Source organism: Peromyscus californicus, unplaced genomic scaffold, assembly GCF_007827085.1.
Source record: "Peromyscus californicus insignis strain IS unplaced genomic scaffold, ASM782708v3 Scaffold_9__1_contigs__length_137607984, whole genome shotgun sequence".
NCBI lineage: Eukaryota > Metazoa > Chordata > Mammalia > Rodentia > Cricetidae > Peromyscus > Peromyscus californicus.
The window spans coordinates 8,814,921-8,842,546 of record NW_026294617.1 but is presented as its reverse complement, the minus strand read 5'-3'; the positions used below and the strand labels follow the sequence as shown (position 1 = coordinate 8,842,546).

Below are 27,626 nucleotides of genomic sequence, written 5' to 3'. Positions count from 1 at the left end.
ACAGTGTTTCCAATCTGTTCACACACGTGAGGGCACAATGAATGTTAGTGCCAACAAGAAGGTAGTTTATAAAGGACCTGTGCATGGTAAAGACAGAGACAAAGTTGAAAAGGAACGACTGTGGCGAGCCAGGGAGCCCAGTTGGTGTTTCCAGAGAAATTAAAGAGGGTTTGTATTAGGTCTGAAAATCAACTTCTTCTGACAAATCTTAATTAAAATTTTTTTAAACAAATAGAGCAACCTGTTATTCCAAAATTCCCTGTGAGATTGATCCAATTTATTTAGAGTTTGGATACAAAATGCCTGACTCCTGATGGTTTAAGTGTGTCTTATAACACCTCAGACAAAAACGCTAGTGGGCAAATAAAATAAAACAAATAAAAGTATAGCACAAAGGACTGAAGTGGTGAGGAACTAACACGGTTTGGACACTAATATTAACTGATAATCTAGGCTCTGCAGCTAGGAAAGGCGAGTGTTAATTACAAAATACATCAAAGAAACTAAAATGTTTTCTCTTACTATAGGAAGATTTTGGTAGCTATAAAATAGTTTTTCATCACAAATATAGTTTAATATACTCAGCTATTCTATATAAAAATATGGAAAAATAATTTTAAGCAAAACACAAACGCTAATCCAGTGAGAGAGGCCGAGGAAGGATAACAGTAATGTCAGTTGAACACGAGCCTTGCGGACACAGCCATGTCCTTCAGCGTCAGACCTGTGACTAAGAAAATTCCAATTTAATCATATTTAAATATATAGATATCACTTGTAGCTTCAGTAGTCACACGCTTCAAAAAGCAATGATATGTTATATCAAAAGCACTTCAATTTCAGTTTAAAAAAAACGAACAGGGCTAGGAAAATCGTAACACACTTTCCCTGTAGAGTATCAAATTAACAACAGCCCTGTTGGTTTACTTTATTAGGAGTTTTACCGTCAAAAAATAGATTCTCTAAGTTAAAAAAATATACTTTCTTTGGTAATATTTGTTGACATTTCCGATCAGTCTACAAATTCTTCAAAAGATATAAAACAAAACTCTTGGGTGTAGGCGTACACTCTTGAAGGGATTGGTTAAGAGGGAACACGTGGTCCCCTCTTCTCTGTCCCTGGGCTTTAGACAGGTCACCCTCAGGCAGTCTCTGAAGCCCCCAGGAATTGCATTTGTACAGCAGCTTTGGGTGGTGGGGCCGAACCACTTTTCTTCTGGAATTCTGCAGCGATTTCCTCAAAAGACTTTCCTTTGGTCTCTGGAACTTTAAAAAATGTAAACAGGGTGAAGGCCAGGACGACCCCAGCGAAGAGGAAGAACACGTAAGGCCCGCAGAAATCCTGCAAGGAGAGCAAACAGATGTGGTCAGCAGCTGCACGGCCTGCCGGGTCCTCGGGGCTTGCACAGCGTGGGCGCTTACCGCGATGTACTGGAAGCAGAGAGCGATAATGAAATTGCAAAACCAGTTGCTGAAGGCGGCCAGGGCCAGAGCAGTGGGGCGGGGTCCTTGGCTGAAAAATTCAGCAACCATGAACCAAGGGATTGGACCTGGTCCAATCTCAAAGAAACTGACGAAAAGGAAAATGGCTGACATGCTCACGTAACTCATCCAGGAGAATTTATCCTGAAGACAAAGAGAAAGTTGTGAGTGGGACAGGCGGCCGTCGGCTGCCGCCTTCCTGAGTTTAGCAGCTTCTGAGTTCTCTCAGGCTTATGTGTTTATTTTTTATCAAGTTCAAGTTACTCTGGTTGAAACAAGTTAGTCCAACCCAAGTCTTGCTTCTGTATTTGGAGCCCCTGCCCAGCCAATCTCTTGCAATAGGGCTTTTTGAATTTTGTTCCATAGTTAATCTTTCCCTGTGACAATCAAGAAGACCCAGAACCCTATGGTCTTCCTACCAAGATGGCCAGAGAGGTTCGACTCCCTGTGAAGGGCAGCGTGAAGACGCTGGGACAGGAGGGAGGGTCAGGGACCTGCCCATGGTTATAACCGCAGGCAGCCACCCGCCGTGCAGCATTTCTGCTGCCCTGGACAGGACTGGCATGCTGGCACTCCAGTCTCTGACTCCAAGAAGATGGTTCCCCTTTCCCTTACATTTCTCCTCTTCGTTTACTTCGTAAGTCAGTCTCCAGCACTTGTTACGTGTAGAGCTCTCTAGCCCGGAGGCCAGAGATGTCTGCCTGTGTCCAGGCAGCAAACTCACCAGCAGCACAAGGCCCACAGACATGAAGATGGCGCAGAAAAACATCCCAGCCATTCCAGCTAGAAACAGGGACCTCCGCCCGGCCTTCTCCACCAGCAGTACCTAGGGAAGTTAACGCATCATCTCAGTATCCTGTGCCAAGCGATGCTGTCTCTGTACTTGTACACTTTCCCTGTAAAGAGCTTGTCTTATTGTATGTAGTGGGGTGGAGACAGGGCTGTGACCCCATTTTACAGATATACAACTTGTGTGTGATGACGGTGCTAGCCTTGGTAGACAGTGGTAGTTAAACATGGGCTTCGTTTGACCACATTGACTTGAGAAGTTCCCAACACTCTGGGGCCGTCCCTTTGAATACAGGAGTGAGAGGCTGTACATCCTGGTGCCTCATAGGACTATCTCTACAGTGAAGCTGTGAAAGATGTACATTTATCAGGGCTGGGGTGGTAGCTCAGGGGCAGCTTACTTGCCTCGTACACACAGGCCCTGGATTCAAGAACTGTTAAAGGAAACGGTGACCCGGTTTCTCACTTGCTCATTTAATCATTACCAGGTTTCATGTGCCACAGACATCTGAGACAGTACAGCTGTTCAGATGTCAACCATTCTCATCCAGCTTCTCAGTGTTGAATGAGTTCAGGTTATGACTGCTTACCTGAGGATGTACAGTGAATGTGATCACTGCACCAAAACAATGAGCTCTGTGTTTCCCTGGTGTGCTTACGCATACCTGTGGTGGGAGTGAACTGCTGTGTATTTGGAAAGAGAGGACATCACAGCAAGATGTTACAGTGCTTCTTCATGGTGGCCAAGGAGACCTATCATCAGTCTTTGAGTTATGAATCTTTGCATCAATTACTAAGATTGACTATTAGCCAAGATCAACATTGTTTTGACTAGAGCTGACCCTTGGGATCTTGTCAACACTGGCCACACACACACACACACACACACACACCATAATTTCCCATCTCGGTGAGCAAACTGTCCATGCTCATCAATCTAAGTGAGTCAACAGCAAAGCAACACCCAGAGCAGGCTGAGCTCTGTGTCTGCAGACATCTGTGGAGCATTTCATTTGTCTTCACCTGCAGTGAAAGCCCTTATCTCAGAGGCACACTCAGACCTGTGTTTCAGATCACTCTAGAAAGGACGACAAGCCGAGCGCCTACATTTCCTTACTAAGAAGTAAGCGAGAAAAACATTCCTATATATTTCTTAAAAATTATTTCATTTTACATATGTGCTTGTATGTCTGCACATCGTATTCCCACAGTGCTTGTAGGTGGAAGCGGGCCATCAAATCCCCTGGAACTGGAGTTAAAGGTGGTTGTGAGCTAAGAAGATGGGTGGGTGCTGGGAATTGAACTCAGGCCCTCTGAAAGAGCACCCAGTGCTTTAAACCACTGGGCCATCTCTCTAGCCCTCATACATTTTTGGCTCTTTCAAAGCTAGAGGAATGATACATGATGTTGACATAGTGTTATCAGGATATGAGAAAACAGGAATATTTCTGCAGGAATATCTGTTTCTTCTGTCTATGAAAAATATTAACTGGATAATAAAAGCTAAAAAGCCGGGCGGTGGTGGCGCACGCCTTTAATCCCAGCACTCGGGAGGCAGAGCCAGGCGGATCTCTGTGAGTTCGAGGCCAGCCTGGGCTACCAAGTGAGTCCCAGGAAAGGCGCAAAGCTACACAGAGAAACCCTGTCTCGAAAAACCAAAAAAAATAAAAAAATAAAAAAAATAAAAGCTAAAAAATTGTGTGTTGAAAATTGAGTTGCATTCTCTCCTGGAAGCTAAGTGACACTCAAATGCACATGAGCAGTGGAGAAGCAGGGCCCAGCACTGGGACTTCTGCTGGACCACAGCCCTCATTTCTGCCCAGTCTGCACATCCCTCGGGTCCTGGTGCCTTGCTAGAGCTAGGCAGCTACTGCTTTGCTCCAAGAGCCATCCTGCCTCTCAGTACCCCCACCTTTCTTCCTGTTTTGTTCTTTTCTCAAGATCATAAGCACCCTTCCATCAGCTCATCACTATGGATGAAAGCATAGGGCCTGGACATCATTCACAGTGTAGTTGGGAATGTCTCTGTTTCTCAAGCACTCAGAAAAAATGGGCTAGATGATTTATATTGCTCCTGGGTTAGTGAAAAAAAATCCATGAGTGATGATTCTTTCTGCACAACTTGTTTTCAAGTTCAGGGACAAAACTAATCTCCTTTGTTGTGCTTTGTTATGGTTTGGTTTACTACAATGTCTTGCATGGAGCCTTGCTGTACATGGACTTGAGATCCACCTGCCTCGGCTTCCTGAGTGCTAGGATCACAAGTGTTTACCACCGCTATTCGGAAAACCTAAGTCAAACACTTCAATGCTTTTTGTAATTGTGGAGTTCTAATGAAGTGATTAGAACTGATTTTCTTTGTGTGTCAGCCATCTACTTTAAGACCTTTGTAAAAGAAAAGAATGAACTCAAAATGCTTCATATTCAAAACAATTAAGATGCATATTATGTTTATAATTTATAATAATTATTGATTAAACTGCTCCTCCATTCAATGAGTTTGGATACAGAGGGAAGAAACAAAATTCTGCACAATTTTTTCTTTGTTTTTTTTTCCCTCAGAATTTGAGTTACCCAGTCTTAACAACATGATGCTTTATATAGCAAATCCTATTTTAAGCAACATGTTTTAATAATAATGTCCATTTTGTAGAAAATACCATTTTCAGGAGAAGACAGGACAAAGAGTCCCTTGGACTGTGCCCCAGTAATGGCCTTTACTGATTGCAGCAGCCTTTGGCTCGGATGGTGCTGTCTCTGGAGTGGAGAGTGTAGAAACACAGTATTCTGTTTGGTTTGCGCTCCTTTTGCTCCCCAAGGTCCGGCACTGTGTGACGAGGTCTGGGGAGCCAGGCTGTAATTTATTGACCACCCCAAGGTAATAGTTAAAGTTCGTTTACAGACAATAAGAAACCAAGTGGCAAAATGAGCTGAGTATAGTATTCCGACCAACATTAAAACTCAAAAGCGTTTTGAATGTGTTGTATTCAAAGGTAAGAATCAGTCAAGTTAGTTTCATTTTGAGTGAATTTCATTAGTTGAGAAGTACAAAGACTTATTATTATGTCAAAATATCAAACTAGTCCTTGGCTTTAAAAAAGTAAATAACTTCTTTCTTTTGTTGGAATAGGGAGGGCAATGAAATTTCATGTTTTATTACATATTGGAATGTATCACCAGGAGCTATTTACTTGTGAACTGCCTGGAGGTTCTGCCCAGTGATCTAACATCATAGGAATTTGCCAAGTTTGTTTAATTCTGTTTACAAGCTTAGTTATCTATTAGCTTTTTAAATGTTTTCCCCAAGATACCAGGATGAAATATCTCCACCAGTCAGGGAGAGGCTAGGGAATGCGCCCAATGTTGCTGTAATGGCAAGCTGTCAGCCGGCCCTGAAGTGTTTAAAGAGAGAAGAACCAGAACCTAGAGTCTCATAGAGAGAGAAAGTCTTGCCAGTGAGTTATTAATTCACCAAATGAATGAATGACTGGCACCCTCCACAGTGGGAGAGCCAGTGACTCACCATCCCAGCCAGCCTCATCTTAGAGCAGTGGCTGGTGCCTGCACAGGACTTTCCCCATTGTTCACTTCTCTGTTCACACACAATGCACGTGGACAAAGTTGCTGATACTGTAATCATAAGCCGTCATGCCACCTGCACTCCTGGGCCAAGAACGAGCCCGGTGCTCGTCAGGTTAGTGACTTACAGAGATAGCAGTGAAGATCATGTTGATGGCACCCACGCCTATGGTGGCATACACAGGCTGGCTGACCCCAGCTGTCTGGAAAATGCTGGTTGAGTAGTAAAATATCTGCAAAGTAAGAACAGGCCAGGCTTAAGGGGGGCCTCCAGCTGAGGTCCCCAAAGCAAGGCATATGGCTGTTTATTTTTAGTTTTTGTGGAACCATGCTCTCTAGAATCCTCTAAAGTTTACCCCTACCCTCTTCTCAGACAAGTCTTCCTTCAGTGTTTAAAGCTCCTGGTTGCTTCAAAGTTCTTGGCTTTAGCTGAAAACTCCACTACTTCATTTCCTTTATTTGTTTAATTTCCAAACTTTTTGTTAATGTATAATCATATAACATGTACACACAAGCGAACAGCTCCATTGTGTTAAAAACTAATAACAACCATGTAAAGAGAACCCAGGAAGGACTAACTCATTTCTGATGCTGCAGAACCCCTCTATCCCTTTATCCATTGTCCTAAGGGAATCACTCACCTAACATCTGACATGATAGATGAATTTTGCCAAGTCCTGTACTTGATGTTAATGCATCATACATACTCTCTTGTTTTGGCTTCTTTCGCTAGACATTGTCTCCATGAGGAACCTTTTTGGACACTTCATTGTCCAAATGTGGTATTCTGATATATCTGCATTACTACACTTTAGTTACCCATTCTACTGACGACTGCTCTTTTAGGGTGTTTATGAATAGTGCTGCTTTGGTATATACTTTTTGTTCTTGTATTTTGAGACAGCATCTCTCTATGTAGCCCTGGCTGACCTGGAACTCACTATGTAGATCAGGTTAGCCTCAAACTCATGGAGATCCACCTGCCTCTGCCTCCCAAGTGCTGAGATTAAGGCATGTGCTACCACTCCTGGCAGACATGCACTCTTAGCAGGTATTTTGGTGGAATATGTGAGTATTTATACCCAGAATTTGAATCACTGAATCATAGTGTCTGTTATAAATTCAGCTTTGATATAGATGCTGCCCAACAGTAACCAAAAAGTAATACAATTTTTTTTTCACCAGTGTGTATAACAATTCTATCTATCTATCTATCTATCTATCTATCTATCTATCTATCTATCTATCTATCTATCATCTATCATCCATCTGTCATGTATCTATCTATCTATCTATCTATCTATCTATCTATCTATCTATCTATCATCTACCTACCTACCTACCTATCTATCTGAAGTATACCATCCAAATGGAACTGTGAACTCCTTTTTGTGTAAATTATTAGAAAACTGAGATTTCATATTCTAAGAACCTTTTAATTTAGGTTTGGGGGTTGGTAGCTTAAGTAGTATTCTTTTCTCACCATGCGTCTGTTACAGACTTTGCCTTTCACTTTCACCCCACCTCCCTTGTCTGGTATATGCATGTGTACATGTTTGCATTTGTGCATGTGTTCACTTGAATGCGCATGCATGTGTGTGAAAGGAGGAGGTTAATGATGCATGTCTTCCTCAATCGCTCTTCACCTTATTTTTTGACACAGGGTCTCTTAGAATCTGAAGTTCACTGATTGGTTGGGCTAGCATGCTAATGATCCAGGGATCACCACATCTCCAAAACACAAGCTCTGATGTGCAGTTATGTAGGTGCTTTGTATATGGGTGCTGGGGCTCTGAATTCAGATCTTTACATTGTAGTGATCTGCCAGCCCCATTGCCTTCTTCTTAATGGACCCAAAGTTCTATTGATTGTTGACCTTTTTAAAATATTGAGCTAATTTTAGAGAGCCATTGAAGCAAATCAAGGGAAATCAAGTACTACCGAGCATATATTATAATAATACTTGATGTCAGCGTTTACAAATATGTTTTAGTGACTTAAACCTAAGCCTGTTTCTCTCTGTCTGGGCTCCCTTTGCTCACTTAATGTGAGGAGTTTTAACTTACCCCATTGATTCCGGAAAACTGCTGAGCCATGTGCAGCATTAGCGCCACTATGATTGGCTGTCGGTAGCTGGAGTCTGTGAAGAGCTGCAGCACGGAGACTTTCTGCGCAGTAGATGCCTCTTCCTTTTCTTTTCTCATCTCACTAAGATCTTTGGTGACATCCTCAGTTCCTCTTAGTCTCCTCAAGCCTGATCCCCCAAAACAGGTTGAAACAACCCAGGTCAGACAAAAACAATTTTTTTTTTTGGGTCTGGTCACAAGGGTGCTACAGATCTGCATGCCCCTTTCTTTGACCTTTCTTTGGCAATTCTTCTTCTCTGTTTGGTTAAATTAAATACTGTTCTTTGATTACAGAAAGAAAAGAAAAGCAGAACATCTGACTTCATCTGGAGAGAGAGAGAGAGAGAGAGAACTATGCTCCTCATCACAAAAGCACAGTTCTGAAGGGTGGATTAGGCGCCTCTGGTTAAGCCCAGCAAATGTACAGTATGCCAGGCATGTCTAAGTAAAACAACACAGCAGCCATATCTGTGTGTTCTTCTGAGCAATCGTCGACTTCATCTACAAAGTCCTCATGTTGACTTTATGAGCAGTCATTCACACGTACTATTGGTATTAGCCGCCAATTCCTCAATAACAGAAGCGGGGAGTTCCCCTACACTCACTTTTCTTGGCTTTGATTTCCTCTTCCAGCTTTATATAAAGGTACCGGGGGCTTTCTGGACAGAAGAGGAGTAGGAGACACTGTAAGAGAGCTGGTACGGCAGATAGTCCAAGTAGGATGTGCCAATGATCCTGGTTGCCCAGCAGAAAGCTGAGGCCGGCTATCTGAAATGACAAGGAAGGAGCACATCGGATGCCCCGTACTTTGGGCCTGCCTTCTATAACAACTCATGAGAAAATGCATTGGCTTTTTAATAGTGATCCTTGACTGTTAGTTCATATTGGCACAAAGGCGAGGCTGTAATTAGTGAGTCCTATTTTAACCAAATCAAGAGCAATTTGTTTGTAAAGAACTCAGCTATGCTTGTCTTCATTCACTCCAGTTGGATGGTTATGCTGGAGATCAACTCAACTTTTAAAGACACACTTGACATCAAAAGCAAAACACATAGTGTTCTTGGAAGCAACCAGATGGAATTATATTGTTCGAATTGCTGCTAGGTATGGTAATGTGTGTCTGTAGCACTGGTCCTGGAAGAATACAGATACAAGCAGATCCCTGCAGCTCACTAGCCAGCCAGTCTACCGGAACGGCAAGCTCAGTTTCAGCAGATCAGAAACAAGGTGGAGAATGACAGAGGAGGACACCTGATATCAGCCTCTGGCCTCTACAGACACTCATATTGTACATGTACGTGAACATGTGCAACACACACACACACACACACACACACACACACACACACACACAGAGAGAGAGAGAGAGAGAGAGAGAGAGAGAGAGAGAGAGAGAGAGAGAGAGAGAGAGAGAGAGAGGCATGACTTGCAGCTTGCTTTAAAATCCCTTCTTAGGTTATATAGACCTCAAATATTTCATAGAACAATTATGTAATGACACGCAGATTTATGACAGCAGTTACATAATGCCGACCAGGTTTATGATACCAATTGCAGTGGTTCCTTTTAGATATCTTAAGTGTGGGGTTCCAAAGATCCTTCTGAGGCCAGAGGGTAGAGGGGAAAGACAGAGCCAGCTGAAGAAGATCTTTTATAATAATTGTTTAAATTTAAATTTCCAAGTAGCTCACTCAAAACAAAGAAAACTCAGACAGTTAAAAATCTAGAGGTGGCTATTTCTTGAAATTCAAATGTTAATTCTAGGATAGCATTGGGACTTTCCCATGTATTGCCAACCCCACCAATAGCTCCAAGTATGATGTAAGGATTGGATATAATTTGCCTTTGAGCTAAAAAGCCGGCTCTTCACACTGCCTCTTTTCCACTGTTGGACCCTCCTTCCCAGCCATGGTAGTGTGCAGAGAGAAGGGACGGTCGGGGGAGGGGAGACGAAGTAGACAGGGCTAAAGTCAGGGATGAGGAGATTTCACCTGACTAATGAGAATGCCTGTGACCAGGGCCAGTTGGTGAAGAGTGCCCAGAGCACCTCGGAGCGTGGTTGGAGCGATTTCACCAATGTACATTGGAACCAGTCCTGAAATTAGCCCTGTGTGAGACATAAACATAGAAATGTTAAAATGCAACCTGAGACATTTCAGTAACAATTATGTGTTCAATTACAGCCAGCACCCTTACTGAAAGTCACTCCCCAGGTGTTTTGAAGGAGTCACTGTCCCAACCATGGGCACAGTTTATGTAGAAAACATTTCTTCTTCTCCTCCTCCTCCTCCTCCTCCTCCTCCTCCTCCTTCTTCTTCCTCCTTCCTCTTCTTTTTTTTCTTCCTCCCCCTCCTTCTCCTCCTCCTTTTTTTTTTGGTTTTTCAAGGCAGGATTTCTCTGTGTAACAGCTCTGTCTATCCTGGAACTCACTTTGTAGACCAGTCTGGCTTCGAACTCACAGAGATCGAATTAAAGGCATGTACCACCACTGCCCAGCTGCAGAAAATTTTGGTTGATATTAATTCATGCAGAAATCCTTGGCTGATACTATACTAAATGAAGGAGTAATTGGAAATATTAATGGAAAGAAATGCTTAGTTATGTATTTGGCAATTTCCATGGTCTTAGTGTTGAGTTCATATCATATTGGCTAAGGTTGTCTTGAGAAAAGAACTTAGGGGTGTTTTAGTATTCATCCAGACTTACAGGATTAAAGAAAGTCAGGAATGGAGAGATGGCTCAGTGGTTAAGAGCAATGTTTACTCTTCTAGAGGACCTGGGTTCAATTCCCAGGACCCATAGGGCAGTTCACAACTGTCTGTAACTCCAGTTCCAGACACCCTCACACAGACATACATGCAGGTAAAACACCAATGCACATAAAACAAATAAATCACAACATCAAAGGAAAGCCAAGCTCCTAAGAGAGGTGAGAAATGACTCGCCCAGAATCAGTGGAGTAGAGTGCCACATGTAGGTTCCATGCCTAGCTGAGTCCACATCACATGGGGATACCTCAAGATCTCTCTTGGGTGGTTGTGAGGTACAGAAGAGGGAAGAGGGTAAGGAAATTGAGGGCTCTTCCCCAGCTGTCCCAGTAAGGATCACATAGCTTTATTACTGCATCAAAAATCTTAGGTTCAAATACTTGTAAAGTGAATCCAAGAACACTTCAAAAAGATCATCCACCATGATCAAATAGGCTTCATCCCAAAGATGCAGGGATGGTTCAACATATGATAATCAGTCAATGTAATCCACCATATAAACAAACTGAAAGAAAAAAAAAAACACACACATGATCATCTCTTTAGATGCTGAAAAGCCTTTGACAAAATTTAACACCCCTCCATGATAAAAGTCCTGGAGAAATTAGGGATATGAGGGATATTAGGGATACATACCTCAACGTAATAGAGGCAATATCCAGTAAACTGATAGCCAACATCAAATTAAATGGAGAGAAACCTAAAGCAATTCCATTAAAATCAGGAACAAGACAAGGTTGTCCACTCTCTCCATATCTATTCAATACAGTACTTGAAGTTCTAACCAGAGCAGTAAGACAATAGAAGGAAATCAAGGAGATATAAATTGCAAAGGAAGAAGTCAAAGTATTATTATATTTGCAGATGATATGATAGTATACGTAAGTAACCCCCAAAATTCTACCAGGGAATTCCTACAGCTCATAATCATCTTCAACGAAGTGGCTGGCTACAAGATTAACTCAAAAAAATCACTAGCCATCCTATATACAAATGACAGACAAACTGAGAAAGAAATCAGGGGAACAACACCCTTCACAGTAGCTACAAACAAAATAAAATATTTTGGGATAACTTTAACCAAGCAAGTGAAAGGCTTGTACAACAAAATCTTCAAGTCTCTGAAGAAAGAAATTGAAGAAGCTATCAGAAGATGGAACTATCTCCCATGCTCATGGATTGGTAGGATTAACATAGTAAAAATGGCCATTTTGGGGGGCTGGAGAGATGGCTCAGCAGTTAAGAGCATGACTACTCTTCCCGAGGTCCTGAGTTCAATTCCCAGCAACCACATGGTGGCTCCCAACTACCTATAATGAGATCTGGTGCCCTCTTCTGGACTGCAAGGACACATGCAGACAGTATACTGTATACATAATAAATAAATAAACCTTAAAAAAAATGGCCATTTTACCAGAAGCAGTCTACAGATTTTATTTGAAAAAAGATTTAAACTCCAAGATTTTGAAAAGTACTGAGCCATTATGCTTTCTATATATTCATTCATTCATTCATTCATTCATTCATTCATTTGTTCATTTTGTGTGTGTGTGTGTGTGTGTGTGTGTGTGTGTGTGTGTGTGTGTGTGTGTGTGTCCATCTGTCCCTGTAAATGTCAGAGGGTAACTTGTGGGAGTCTGTTCTCTCTTTCCATGGGGGACCCCACAGTTGAACTCAGATTGTCAAGCTCGTGACAAGTGTTCACTCGCTGTACGTCTCTCTCGCCTTTTCCTGTAGTTTTCTTTCTTAGAAGGCATATTTCATTTGATTTTATATGTATGAGTGTTTTACCTACATTTACGCCATGTGTGTCTATTGTCCATGGAGGCCAGAGGATGACCTCAGATCCCCTGAAACTGGAGTTCCAGATGGTTGTGAGCTGCTACGTGGGTTCTGGGAATTGAACCTAGGTCCCCTGGAAGAACAGCCAGTGCTCTTAACCACTGAGCTAGCTATCACTCTAGACCCCCTGTAGCTTTCTTAAACATACGGGCAATTAGATGTGTTGTAAATAGTGCCATATCCAGACATTTGCTAATTGCAGAGTTTAGTGTTTCCTTAAAAATTTAAAAATAAGCCGGGCGGCGGTGGCACACACCTTTAATCCCAGCACTCGGGAGGCAGATCCAGGCAGATCTCTGTGAGTTCGAGGCCAGCCTGGTCTACAGAGCGAGTTCCAGGACAGGCACCAAAACTACACAGAGAAACCCTATCTCAAAAACAAACAAACAAACAAACAAAAAATTTAAAAATAAGGTTTACTATGGACTTCCTATTTGAGAATGCCTGCCTTTAAATGAAAATAGATGGTCTTTTGACAAAAGGTACTCTTGTCAACTATTTTTAATATATAACCTAGGAATCCACGTTGTTTTAAACATTCACGTGGCTGGTATGGCATGTATACTTCTGTGGAATTTTACATGTGACTCTGACCCGTGACCTGTGGAGCCTGACTAAGAGCCACCTAGCTGTCCTTTTCTCTATATTTCAAGGAAAGGATGACAGAAATAAGCTCCCAGGTCTGAGGAGGTCACAGGAACTTGAATTTAAATTCCATTTCTGGTCATGTTTAGCAAACTTTAACACTCGGAATGCAGTGAGGCACAACTGTAATGACCGTGGACAGTCCACGTCACCTGGCAGGGCCAGCTCTTTGCTGCCGTGTAACATGTCTCTGTCTTTATTTTCTAGTTTGAAAATAGAGGAATGTTTTCCACACTGTGTTAAAAAGTGTGTGTGTGTGTGTGTGTGTGTGTGTGTGTGTGTGTGTGTGTGAGAGAGAGAGAGAGAGAGAGAGAGAGAGAGAGAGAGAGAGAACTTGGGCCTATTTCATAGTGCTATTATTCATCTTTTATAGAAGGAACTGAGGCTGAGCCTTAACTAATCTGTCTAAGGTAGAAGTGGTGCCAGAATTGATTCCCTCTGATTCCATGGTGTGTTCCACATCAACCTGACTCTCCTCCTTTTATCGTTTGTATCAACAGTGAACATTAATAAGGAGAGATATTTAAGTTACACTTTTGCTTCAACTGCCCATTGAAGACACATGGAATTATAATATTTTCTTCAAGTAAAAGGATTGGAAGTAATCATAGAGAAATTTGCACCCTCATCACTTTTTCCCAACCCCTCACGGATACCTGTGCCTTTGAGGTCAATTCCAATTTGTAAAAGCAGGTTAAAATGGCAGCCCGGAGCCACCAGAACGAAGCACCAGAGTAGTAGCAATAGCCGGTGATTGTCTTTACTTGGTGTCTGCCAGATGTTATGCTGGACACTTTCCATGTATTCTCCCAGTTCCTCCAGAGCAGTGGCTCCCAACCTTCCTAATGATGTGACCCTTAATACAGTTCCTCATATGTGGTGACCCCCAACCATAACATTGTTTCCATTGCTACTTCATAACTGTAATTTTGCTACTGTTATGAATTGTAATGTAAATACCTGTGTTTTCTGATAGTCTTAGGTGACCCCTGTGAAGAGGTCATTCAACCCTAAAGGGGTTATGACTCACAGGTTAAGAATGGTGGCACTAGGCAGATGGATGGAACTAGAAAATGTCATCCTGAGTGAGGTAACCCAGACTCAGAAGGACAAACATGGCATGTACTCACTCCTAAGTGGATACTAGATGTAAAGCAAAGGATAACCAGACAACAACCCACAGCTCCAGAGAAGCTAGCTAACAAGGAGGATCATAGAGGGATGCATGGACCAGCCTAGGTAGGGGAAATAGATGAGATCTCCATGAGTAAACTGGGGGTGGGAGGGCAATGGAGGGTAGGGGATGGGGGATGAGAAGAGAAGGGAACAGGGATGGAGTGGGAGAGCAATGAAAGAAAATCCATGATAGAGGGAGACATCGTGGGGATAGGGAGAAACCGGGAGCTAGGGAAGTTCCCAGGAATCCACAGGGATGACCCCAGCTTAGACTACTAGCAGTGGTGGAGGGGTGCCTGAGCTGGTCTACCCTGGTGATCAGATTGGTGAATGCCCTAACTGTCATCACAGAGCCTTCATCCAGTAACTGATGGAAACAGATGCAGAGAGCCACGGCCAAGCACCAGGCCGAGCTCCAGGAGAAGGAAGAGGGATTCTATGAGCAAGTACATCAGGATCATGATGGGGAAACCTGCAGAGATGACCAAACCAAACTAGTGGGAACTCATGAACTTCAGACCAACACTGTGGAGTCTCCACGGGACTGGACTAGGCCGTTTGCATATGCGAGACAGTTGTGTAGCTTGATCTGCTCAGGGGCCCCCTGGCAGCAGGATCAGGATCCATCCCTGGTGCATGAGCTAGCTTTTTGGAGCCCAGTGCCTATGGTGGGACACCTTACACAGCCTTGAGACAGGGGGAGGGGCTTGGACCTGCCTCTGCTGAATGTACCAGGCTCTGCTGACTCCCCATGAGAGGCCTTGCCTTGTTGGAGGAGGGAATTGGGGGGGGGGGGTGGATTGGGAAAGGAGGTTGGAGAAGGGATGAGAGGGAGATCTGTGGTTTGTATGTAAAATGAATAGAACATTTCTTAATAAATAAGCCCCCCAGAACCCCAGAAACAAACAAAAAGAACGGCTGTACGAGCGGCAGATGTTACTGTCGTCTTCATTTCACAGATTAGGAAAGAGAGAACCAGTTATATAACCTGTCTGAGATCAAGCAATTAGAAGTGATGTTACTGGCAGGGACAGGGACACACATGGCATCACAGCTCTTCTTCCACCTTTGCCTTCCCTCTGTGACGCCATGTTAGGCTCCACAGATCTTTGCCTAGAGTGACTTTCAGACGATGGCGTGTACGCGTGCCACTCACCACAGTACAGTCCTGATACACTTCTTCCAGCGATGATGAGGATATGTGATGGTCCGAATTTGGAACACCCCATCAAGAGGGCTCCAGTCAAAGAGAGACTGTTGGCTGCCAACATGGCTTTGATCCTGAAATTTAAAAACGGTTTTAAATTCAGCACCAAAACATGAAGAAATGGCTTGTTTTCAGACCCTATTGAGATTTTTACCTATGAATAATTATTTTTAGTTTTACTGAAAAGCTAGTTCAGGATTCTTGAGGCATGCCTGCTACTTCCTTATCTATGAGCTGATGTGTTAGCACTGAGTACCATTCGTAATGTACTTTCGTCTACTTGTCTCTTATTTTCATAGAGACACGTCCCTTGATTTGCTTTGTTTTTGTGTTTTGGAGATGTGGGTCTCACCCGCTAGCCCTGGCTAACTGGACCTTACTCTGTAGCCCAGGCCATCCTTGAGCTCTCAAAAATTCTCCTGCCTCAGCCTCCAGAGTGCTGAGATTATAGGCATGAGCCACCATGCCTGGCTAAGTAGTCTGACTTAAGGGGACACTTCTGGTACTTACTCAGTTATTTGTTTTAAAGAGCGGTGTTTTGGTGACTGAGAACTGACTTTGTAGCTGCTGGCCATCATCTGTCTCTTTATTGTTTTGTTGACAGCAAAGATCTTTAGTTGTTGCCTTGAAGCCAACTTTCCTTCTGTGGGCATTTTTTGGAAGTAGATTAAAACGCTTTTCTAAAATCTGTCATAATTATAATTATCCTTATTTTCACACAAAGCCAGCATATTTATTTGTAAAATCTATGAATTAATAGTAACCAAACTTAAGGAATTACATTATTTTTGAGACAGGATCTCATTCCAGAGTCTGGGCTGGTGCATAATTCACTCTGAGGACTAGCCTGGCCTTGAACCTGTGGCAATTCTTATGTCTCAGTCTCCTGGGTGTTAGAAGTATAGGCAAGACCCACCATATCCACCTACTGTAAAGCACATTTTTAAAGCTGACAATAGCAATAAAAACATCACTAACCAAAGTGACCATGTGGAAATCACACACACACTTTCTTGAAAGTTAAGTCAAAGATAATAAAGCCAATACAAGAATCTGAGCAGACAGGTTTGGCGGTGTTTGTACCCCAGTGACATGTGCATCCCTTGATGTGGTCATGTGGTCACTTTGCCTATCAGGGGTTCAGACTCTGATGACAAGCAGGCTTTTTCTAAGCAAATATCTACAAGACCAAACACACTTTTTCTTTAGAGAATACAGTTAGGTGTCTACACAGCAGTAATTGCCTAGCAGCCATGTGTAGGCTTAATGGTGTCCCCCAAGAGCCCAAGTCCTAATCCCAAGATCTGTAAACATCACCTTATCCAGCAAGAGGTGTTTTGTGGATGTGATTACAATAGCAGTCCTGGCCAGGAAGAGTGTCTTGGAATATTCAGGTAAACTCAGTGAAATCACAGGTGTCCTTAAAAGATAAAGGCAGAAGAGAAGGAGACATCACAGAAGTGGAGGATGGAGTGAGGCCCTTCTAAGATGGTGTGCTGGGTAGTTTTATGTCAACTTGACACAAGCTAAAGTCATCTGAGAGGAGGGAACCTCAATTAACAAAATGCCCCCTTAAGATCGGGCTGTGGGCAAGCCTGTAATGACATTTTTTAAATTAGTGATTGAGGAGGGTCCAGCCCATTGTGGGTGGTGCCATCCCTCAGCTGGTTGTTCCAGATTCTGTAAGAAAGCAGGCTGAACAAGCCTCGAGGAATAAGCCAGTAAACAGAACCCCTCCATGGCCTCTGCGTCAGCTCCAGGTTTCCACCCTGTTTGAGTTTCTGTCCTGACTTCCTATAATGATGGAAAGTGCTATGGAAGTGTAAGCTGAAAAACCCTTAATTTCCTGAGTTTCTTTGGTCATGGTGTTTCATCACAGCAATAGTAACTTTAACAAAGATAGAAGTTGGTAGCAGGAGTAGGGTGTTGCTGTTACAGACCTGCCATGTTTTGGGGAAGATTATGGAAGGACTTTGAACTTTGGTCTAGAAAAGTCATTGAGTGTTGAGAATTTGGTGAGCTGTTCCTTAGGAGCTTGAAAAATAAACATTGAGGACAATGCAATGCAGAAGCTGGAGGCTGGCTTGTGAAGTTTCAGAGGGAAGTTTAAAGACTCTATTGGGGCCATTTGTTGTTTTGAATTAAGAGTCTGTGGTTCTGGTTAGCTGGGGCTAAAGAATCAGCCATAATTAACAAGACACCAGAACTACTAAAGTGAAACCTTTGCTTTGTTGGGATACTCGATGCTGGTTAGCTGGAGCTGAGAATTTAGTGGTGATTAAGAAGAGACCAGCAGCTGGGCAGTGGTGGCACATGCCTTTAATCCCAGCATTTGGAAGGCAGAGGCAGGTGGATCTCTGTGAGTTCGAGACAAGCCTGGGCTACAAAGTGAGTTTCAGGAAAGGTGCAAAGCTACATAGAGAAACCCTGTCACAAAAAACCAAAAAAAAAAAAAAAAAAAAGAGAAGAGACCAGCATTGTTGAAGTGAAATCTTCTGGGAAGTGTTCCTGAGAACACACAGAAGCTGTCTTCCAGAGGAAAGACAGAAGTTGGTAACAGGGACTGGGATATTGCTATGATAGGCCAGACCATGTTTTTGTTTGAAATAATATGGACTTCGGGAGTTAGGTTAGGAAAGCAGTAGAAAGCTTTAAGCACTGCTTAATGGCCTATACTAATTGGAGCATGGAAGACAGGTGCTAAGAGTGATTGGAGCTGTTGGGGGCTGGCTTAAGAGGTTTCAGAGGAGAAGAACATTACTATGTGGCCCAGAGATGGTTCTTGTGATATTTTGGTGAAGAAAGTGGCTACATTTGCCCTTGTCCGAAGAGTCTGCCTGAGGCTAAAGTGAAGAGGTTTGGATTCATTCCATTGGCAGAGAAAATCTCAAAACAGCCTAGTGTAGACTCTGTGGTGTGGTTATTAGTGGTAACTCTAATGAAGATTTATAATGAAAAGGAGCAAGCTGAGCAAATAAAATACAAAATGTACAGATCGAGAAAAGGGACACCAGGAAGTGTAATAGAACTAAACCTTATGTTCAAGGAGATAAACAGATTAAGAAATTGAATGTAGGGAATGGTGACCTCAGGGCAAGATCCCACCCAGCTAAATTTCCAATGTGTGAAAAGGAACTAAAGAAAAGTTTAGAGCTGGGTATGGTGGTGCACACCTTTAATCCCAGCATTCTGAAGGCAAAGGCTGGCAGATCTCTGAGATTTGAGGCCATTCTGGGCTACAGAGCAAGCTCAAGGACAGACAAGCTTAGGCAGTGAAGGACAGAATGCTGGTGAAAATGTAATCCAATGAGGGGGCCATCCTCCAGTCTCAGCAAGCAGCAGAACTTGCCAGCTTCAGCCATGTGGCTCTGGCTTTAGAGTCAAGGAGTAACTAAGGGAAGCCACTGAGGCCAGGCATGTGTCACAGGTGTACCTGAATGGAGGCCTAGAGAGGCCATGTGTGAAGCTATGAAGTTGAAGCCTGGATTGTCTTGGAGACCCCAAAATGTTGGAGATATCAGAGTCATTGGATACCCGCCAAAAAAGACTTGGAACCAGCCCAAGAGAAAGAAGTGTGTTGCAGTCCACAAAGCTGAAAGGAGTTGGAGAACTGAAGAGCGTTTTGACATCAGACTTGGAGATGTAGAGTTTGGAGTTTGCCCAGCTGGTTTCAATCTTGCTTCGGTCCAGTATTTCCTCACTGTGCTCCCTTCCCTATGTTTTGGAATGGTAATGTATATACTGTGCCATTATATGGTGGAAGTATGTGATTTGCTTTTTGCTTTTGATTTTACAGGGGATTACAGTTAAGAGATTGCATGAATCTCAGAGAGATTTTGAACTTCAGACTTTTAAATAAGTTTGGGACTGTGATAAACTATGGGGACTTTTGAAGTTGGACAGAATGCATTTTTGCATTATGATATGACTACAAGCCTTTGGGGACCAAGGAGTGGAATGTGGTGGTTTGAAAGAAAATGGCCACCAAAGGGAGTGGCACTATTAGGAGGTGTGGCCTTTTTGGAGTAGGTGTGGTCTTGTTGGAGGAAATGTGTCACTGTGGAGGCAGACTTGGAGGTCTCACATAATGCTCAAGCCATGCCCATTTCCTGTTGCCAAGATATAAGACACTCAGCTACCTCTCCAGCAGTATGTCTGACTGCATGCTGCCATGTCCCACCATGATGATAATGGACTGAACCTCTGAACTATAAGTGAGCCACCTCAATTAAATGTTTTCTGTTTTAAGAGTTGCCATGGTCATGGTGTCTCTTTACAGCAAAAGAAACCCTAAGACAGTGGCCAATGTTGTAACTCATGCTGGCAGCTCAACTTGATAGTCTAAGAGTCACCCAGGTGGTACTGGTTTTGAAGGCATGAAGGGGCCATGGGAAGCAGCTGAGGCTTGGCACTGAAAGGTCAGAGACAGACACCATTGGTGAAGGTGCAGCCATAGTGGCAGCTGAAGACCCAGGAATGAATGGGTCATGCAGAGAAGTTGAGGTTTGGCAGTACAAAGAGAACCTAGGAGAGGCTATTGGTGAACGTGCAGCCCAGTTGTGGCATAAATGCCCAGCATGTAGATGCAAGCACTGAGGGATGACTACCAAGAACAGTAGCAGCAGTGGAGTGGAGCCTGCCTGAGCTTAGAACAAGCTGTGTGTGCTGCAGAGGGTGGAGTCAGAGAAGTGACCCAAGCCACTGACTGGAGGAGCCCAGGAGGTGGTGAGTGGATCCCAGACACTGGGCATGGAGTTATTTGTATAGCTGGAGTTTGCTTTTGCTTTGTTCAGGGTATCACTCTGACCTGGTTCTTCCCCCTTGAAGTAAGGAAGTATTTATCTTAATTTTGATTTTTTTATAGGAGCCCACAGTTGAGAGATTTCAAACTTTTAAAAGAGATTTGGGATTTTTAAAGAGACTGCTGTGTTAAAGGGACAGAATTTTAATATATTTGAATTTGTAAAGACTATGGGACTTTCAAAGATGGGAAAGGGCCATGAGCAAGCAATAGGGGGATGGTATTAACTAGAGAGGACGAGGCAGGGATTTGCTCCTTAGAGTCTCCAGAAGGAATCAGCACTGCTAACCTTTTGGCCTTTGTCAAATATAATGAATGTTGGAATTCTGACCCTCAAAACTGAAAGAAAATTAATTTGTGTTGTTTGGGTCAGTAGGCTGGTGATAACTCATCACAGTGGCCAGAGGTATAAGGAAATCCTGGACTACCTTAAGAGTAGGCAGTGTTCCAGCGCTGGCTAGCCCTGGGGCCGCAGTGCAGAGACCCAGGTAAAGGATGGCTCTCGGCTCAGACTGCCAGGAAATGCTTTTTGTCTTTGTGAGGAAAGAGGATGCACAAAGCTAGCGGTTTATTTACCCTAAGAAGTTGTTACCAGCTGATAGCATCTATTCTGCCAGACAGGGCAAGATGAAAATAGAAGATTGGGCCAGTTACCAGTCAGTCCTGCTGGAGCAAGGGTCCCATGAGGCCTCAGCCCTCCCAAGGATCTATAGCCAGCAAATGCTTGCAGGAAGGAGAAAGACTGTTTTCAGCGGTCTAACGACCGTTCGATGCCCACACTCCTGCAAACAGCCCCTCCTCCATGCTTGTGTAAGTCATTAACTAAACCCATTCACTAAGAAAGAAAAAGAAAGGAATACAGGAAAAGAAAGGAGAGGAGATGAAAGCATGGGGGTACTAGTTAGTAAGAGGGAGGTGTAAAGGAGTGGGACCGGGGTATTGGGTGTAAACATGATAAAATACATGGTGTACGTGTATGAAAATGTTATAATGAGACCCACTACTATGTATAATTAATATCTGCTTAAAAACTTAAATAATTTAAAATTATTTAGTAGCCAGGAGTGGTAGCACTTTCTTTATTTCCAGTAATTCCTGAGTATGGAGGCAGAGGCAGGCAGACCTCTGGGAGATCTCATATAAAAGTAGGAATTTTCTTAACTAGGGATATTACAATAACCTGAACTTTACTGTGTACTTGAAAAGGAATTTCCTTCATGAATAGTCAGTTTCTACATTTTTACTGTTTCTTGTGTTTTATACAATTTCAGTAGAAGAAAGTATCAGAATTTTAATAATTAGTGCCTCCAAAGCAATAGTTTATGTTAGGAAATGAAAAGATGAAATGAATTAAACCCAGAATTACTAAGCTAATTAATTACCAAATTACCTCTTTCCTTTTAAAAATAATTTTTTTTTTTTTGCATTTTCTGAACTTTCCCTGTTTGGCATGTGTTAATTCTATTGTGAAAATAAAAGGTAATTAACACACAAAATTGGATTCAACTAATAGGAAATCAATGTAAAAAACAATAACTTGCGGTTCTAACCTACCAGAAGCCCTAACTTTGGTACACCTGTTAGCAAGCCTATGAAGGAACTGACTCCACTGATGTCGTTTTTTAAAGCTGTTTTAAATTTTGAGTATGTGTGTATGTGTCTTGGGGGTGGGTGTGTACAAGTGTGAGTGTAGGTGCTCTTGGAGGCCATGAATGTGAATTGGGTCACCTGTAGCTAGAGGTACAGGTAGAGGGTGCTGGGAACCAAATTCCGGCCCACTGCAAGCACGGTCTTGCCTCTTAGCCACTTAGCCATGCCTCTCCTCAGGCACTGATGTTTTTAATCCAAAACATGCAACAGGAACTGGAGTTGGGAAGCTCTGTTACTGTGATCTCTGGTGGGGCTTTGAGATCTTAGCAGGAATGGCAGCAGGAAGTGGAAACTCTGTGCCCAGTGTGTGGTGACTTGTCAGGATGTGAAGGTGACCATCGGACTGGACTAATACAAGTGCCAATTTTTAATTTACAAATGAAAACAATGTTTGAGAACTGGTGTAATTTGGTGGCACTTTCCTCACAGGTTTTAAAACTTACAAAGCCAGAGGAACAAAGCCTCTAGAAATACACACCAGATTCACTTTTTCTGCAAACACTTCCACAGTGACCAGGATTTGCTAGCTGATTGCAACAACACTTTCTATTGATTCGGCCTAACAATGACCTAGCTCACAGGATTCTAAGTTGAAAAACCACTCTAACACTGTCCCACAAAAGGGAAGATGGCGTCTCTCTATAAAAAGCAATAACAAAATATTAAAGCTGTGTTTATATTAATTTGTAAAACTCACCTTCCAAGCCTGTCCCCTAGCCACCCACCAAAGAATGAGGCGACCATTCCACCCACTGCGAAGCTGGACACAGAGAGAGACCAGAGCATAGTGATGAGGTGAGCAGATCCTGCAGCCTCCTCTTCAGCCCAGGGGGGGTGTGGTCGCATATGCGGGCGTGGCTACGAGTGGGGAGTCTGTGCTGTTGACAGCATAGTTACTGGTAGCTCTTCGGTCATCCACCGCAATACCCAAAACATGTTGGTAATGGGATATTATTACCTGAGGAAACAGGGAAAGCCATCCATGACTTCAGCATTGCACATATAGCCTATGACGTCCCTTTAAACGTCTTGTTAGGTGTTCAAAGAGGGCGGCCTAATTGTGTGAGCTGTACAATACAGATATGGGTAGACTGATTTGCAGTTGGTCATGTCCTGTAAAAAAGAGGTGACGAAAACAGGCAATGGAGCAGGGTGGGAAGAGGGGCCGGAAGTAAGTGTAGAGTCCCCGGAAGCAGCCCCCGAAGTACACGTTCTGCTGTAGGTTGATGGCCGCAAGGGCTTGGCGTTGTGGCATGATAGCTTCTGCCCCAGCTGAGCAGGGGGCTGAAAGAAAAGGCTCACTAATGGGTAGCCTCTGCTTTTAATATCTGCCAGAGCTCTTGGCTTTTATGTTGACAACTACTTACATTGAAGATATTCTTCAAGTAGAGAAGACAGATTTTTATACGAGTGTTAGTATTGCACAAAGGATTTAATAGTAACATAAAAGGAAAAAATAAAACTACTGGCAAAGCTCAGAGTAAAAACTAAAGTTAGAACTATATAAAATTCTAGCACCTGGTGTTATATCCTTGGTTAAAGTGAGCTATAAATTTAGTCACAGACTTCCTAAAAGGTAATGCAAATAGATTCAAATGGTCAAGCCTAGAGTTGATGAAATTTCAAGATAAAATCAGCTTAGATAGAACTGAGAAGGTATAAAGACTTCTCCTATGGGTCCTCAGAGAGGTCAGTATATCCCAAAAGGAAGAGTCCTCAATGCTAAATTTCTAGCCACATTTTATATGGCTTCTGTAGCCATGAAGATGCAGCCCGCAGCCTTTCCCCCTTCACACTATCCTTCTCAGCACTGATTCATCACTGTTCAGCCCCCATAAGCTGCGTAGTTCCTCTCCAACAAGGATCTGGACCATTGCTGCTCCCTCTTCCTGGTTATGAATAAAGTCCTGTTTGTAAAGCAAGCTGAGCCACAGGGAGATTTGCCAACCTCTGTGCAAGATCTGCTCTCATAGATGGCTCTCCTGCAGAGATAGGAGGCATGGAGAAAGGCTGAAGGAATTACACAAAATGTTCTTAGCAGTTTAATATATGGAATAGAAATAATTGCAGGTGATTTTATCTTCTATTTTCTGCAGTGGGAAAGTGTAATTATTATGCTCATGAAAAATTGTGTCTTAAAAATACCTTAAAATGTTATTCAACTGGTAGAAAATGCCGGTAAGGGTCTGTGTTTTCAGTTCTGGCTCAGGCTTAGATTGAAGGAGGGGAGATCTCAGTCTATTCTCTCTGGTAAGACTAGAGAGGATGGTTTTAGTAGGGATGTGAAAAGGACTTCCAGAAAGGAAGGATTTCTAGATTGGCCTGGATCTTAGGAGGCTGGACAAATCAGCACACTTTTTCATCATCCACAGAAAAATATCTGACTCTGGTCTCCTGCCCGCCCCACCCCCCTTCTCCCCTCACTCCAGCATTATTCCTTGGAAGCCAGAACATGCTAAGGATGATGTGCTCTTAATGAAGAACTATCTCCTAGCCTTGGAGCTAAGCAGCAGTCCTTGTCGGACTGGTCTGCACACACTCCAGTGTTCACAGCCTGTGGTGTCTTACATTTTTCTCAGAACTGTAAGAAAAGCAGATAAAATGATGAAATGTGATGGATGTATTCAAAGCACCCCACACACCCTGAGTTTTCTCATTGCATCCCTTCCCAAGGTATATTCGCTCCCAGTCTGAGTTGGAGCTCAAGGGAGTGGCACAGTCCCCTAACTAAAGGGCTGTGGCATCTGGGAAGAGTGAGCTCTTTCTCTGAGGATCTACTGCATAACAGAGAAAGATGCATGGAATGCACCCAGAAACGACAGGAATTTTCTGACATGTTTCCTTACAAAGTGCCACGTCCTTTCTCCATTCACAGTGAAGAAGATCCAAACTTTTTGAACCTCTTGACTACTGAGCTAATGTTTGTAGTTTTTGTGCTGAAGGTCTGTGTGAGACAAGGAGAGGGAAGGACAGCTGTCTTTTTAGTGTTTGGCCCCTAAAGTTTCTAATCTGCCACAGAAATGAGTCGAAGGTTGGGATAATCTGGTGGTGGAAAGCCTGATGCAAATATTGGTGCTTGGTGCTTGTGACTGTGCATTGAATGGACACATCCTTCTGTGTGTCGTGCCCCCCCCCCCCCCTTCCCTGGTGTTTTTTTTCATTCATGCCTGGGGCACAGCTGTGACTGAATGCTGCAAGGCATTCTTGCCTTTCGACCTCTGGAACAGGAGGCATTAAGTTAGCATTTTCTCTGAGCTCAGAGAACAGCAGTGTCAGAGATAAAAAAGTTGTGCACTGCTCTTTTTGACTCAGAGGGTTGTTAACCCAGGAGTCAAGGCCAAATTACCAGCTGTGAATCGATGCACATTGTACCTGGCCAGCCAGGCTCACCCCATGTGTCTCACGTGGACAGTTTATCTTAGTGTGTGAGGAACATATGATACTCAGGGCAGGAAGAACTGACAGGACTTGTCCCCAAAGAACTGTGCGTTTCACTTACGTCCTGAGGTGCGTTGATCACCCCGATGTCATAGCCAAACTGGAAGGAACCGAGCACAGCCGTGAAGACAGTGAAAGCCAAGGTTCCCGTGATCTGAGGATGAAAAACAAAGCTGGGAAGCAGCAGTTCCTGCACCTGACCTCCACATGGACTCCCCCAGGCTCTGCTTCTTCCCCTCCCACAGCCAATCACAGCAACCCTGTGCTCACAGGGCAGGTGTTAGTCTAGGAGAATGTGAACGCTGTTCACCAGTGTCTCATATTGCTAGAGCGGATAGAAAAAAGAAAAAAACACAGCAGGACAGCTGTTCCAGAGTATAAACTTAACATTCTCTTTGTGTCTTTTTTTAAATGATTTATTTATTTTATGTGCATTGCTATTTTGCCTGCATGTATGTCTGTCGATGTCGGATCCCTGGAAGGTAAAGTTACAGGCAGTTGTTAACTGCCATGTGGCTGCTGGGAATTGAACCCATGTTCTCTGGAAGAACAGCCAGTGCTCTTAACCGCTGAGCCATCTCTCCAGGCCCTCTCTTTGTGTCTTATACACACGTGCATGGACACACACACACACACACACACACACACACACACACACACACACGACAGGGGAGGAGAGGGGGCAGAGAGGAGAGGTAGAAACCATGGGCCAGGTAGGTTTGAACTCCTTGGTTTGCAGTTGAGGCTGATGTTGAACATCTGGTCTCCGTGACCTCCCCTCCAGAGAACTAGAATTATAGGAATGCACCACCATACCCTGCGTGTGGGCTGCTAGGGGCAGGCCCACGCTTTGTTCACATTAGGCAAATGCTTCACCAACTGAGCTTAATCCCCAGCCCCACATCAATATCTTTTCAAGATTCAAAGTCAGAACTGAGAATTAGAATTGCTGCTGAAGGGAAAAAGAACTGCCAGCTCAGAACAATGGTCCTGCGGCAGCATCAGTAGAGATGGCAGCTTTCCAGACATTTCCACTCTGCAGAAACACCCCAGCACTCACTCAGAGTCATCCTGGTTATCATGATCTGTACCAGTATCCAGGCAAGAGTGCTTTTCAGGATTTTCGTGAGGCTGAGCATGGAGGTGTGAGTTAAGTTACCCTAAAACTGCAGAGTGTTCACCTCACAATTAATTACTCCTCCAGTCAGCTGACAGGAATCATGCATGCAGACTCACAGGTCAGGGTGCTTAGAGCAGCAGCTTGTGGAAAGAGCTGTCATTCAACAAGAATATCAAACAGATCCAGTCACGTCATCGACACACATCAGATACATTCAACACGCTATGCAGCAACCCAAAAAAATAATGTGACCAAATACATTGGCTTTTGTTGTTTGTTTTTGTTTAGAGACAGAGTCTTACTTTGTAGCCCTGGATAGCCTGGATCACATAATGTAGACCAGGCTGGCCTCAGACTCACAGAGATCCTCCTGCCTCTGCCTCCAGAGTGCTGGAATTAAAGGCGTGGGCCACCATACTCAGCTCGGCTTGTTTTAAGTGGTAAATGAAACTGTAAACCTCACTGAATGATTTGTCACATGATTGATTCATTGATGCTTCACAGTGCTGGGAGTCAGGCCTGGTGCCTTCTGCATGCTGGGAAACTCCACCGGTAAGTTACAGCCTTAGCTCACTAACGCTCTGAAAAGGACTTAGGCACAAACAGTATTGGACTTGTATACACAATGTTTCATTGAAGAATAAATAAAAAAATGACTCTTTTGAAAAGACTGTAAGGCTGGAGAAGTAGAAGTAAAAGGAATATTTTTAAAATTCATGTTGTTAGGTATTTTACAGGGAAATGTTGTATGTGTTATCATATAATTTAAAATTTCAACCAGGCAGCACAGGATATAACAAGTATTTTGTTGGGTGGATGAATGAGTTACATCGGCATGGATTTTGGTTCCTTGTTGTTTTTTTTCTTTTTTTATACCTTAAGTGACTCTGCCTATTTCCCTTATAGCATCTTTGGTTTTTGTCTGAATTGTAAGATTGTAAATCTCTGCACTCCAGCATGAAGAATAAATAATTATCCAGGACCCTGATTCTCTAATAAAACC

At 43.3% G+C, this 27,626-nt stretch overlaps 1 protein-coding gene across 1 annotated transcript in view; it reads right to left on the bottom strand.

Moving 5' to 3' along the window:
* Positions 1 to 1,141: 1,141 nt before the first annotated feature.
* Slc2a2 (solute carrier family 2 member 2) overlaps positions 1,142 to 27,626 on the bottom strand; it is a 30,743-nt gene continuing 4,258 nt past the window's right edge. The window contains 11 exon segments of the mRNA XM_052731195.1: positions 1,142 to 1,342; positions 1,423 to 1,626; positions 2,207 to 2,308; positions 5,979 to 6,083; positions 7,917 to 8,104; positions 8,582 to 8,744; positions 9,968 to 10,083; positions 15,564 to 15,688; positions 22,763 to 22,897; positions 22,899 to 23,023; positions 25,565 to 25,657. Coding sequence (XP_052587155.1) covers positions 1,142 to 1,342; positions 1,423 to 1,626; positions 2,207 to 2,308; positions 5,979 to 6,083; positions 7,917 to 8,104; positions 8,582 to 8,744; positions 9,968 to 10,083; positions 15,564 to 15,688; positions 22,763 to 22,897; positions 22,899 to 23,023; positions 25,565 to 25,657 — 1,557 coding nt within the window.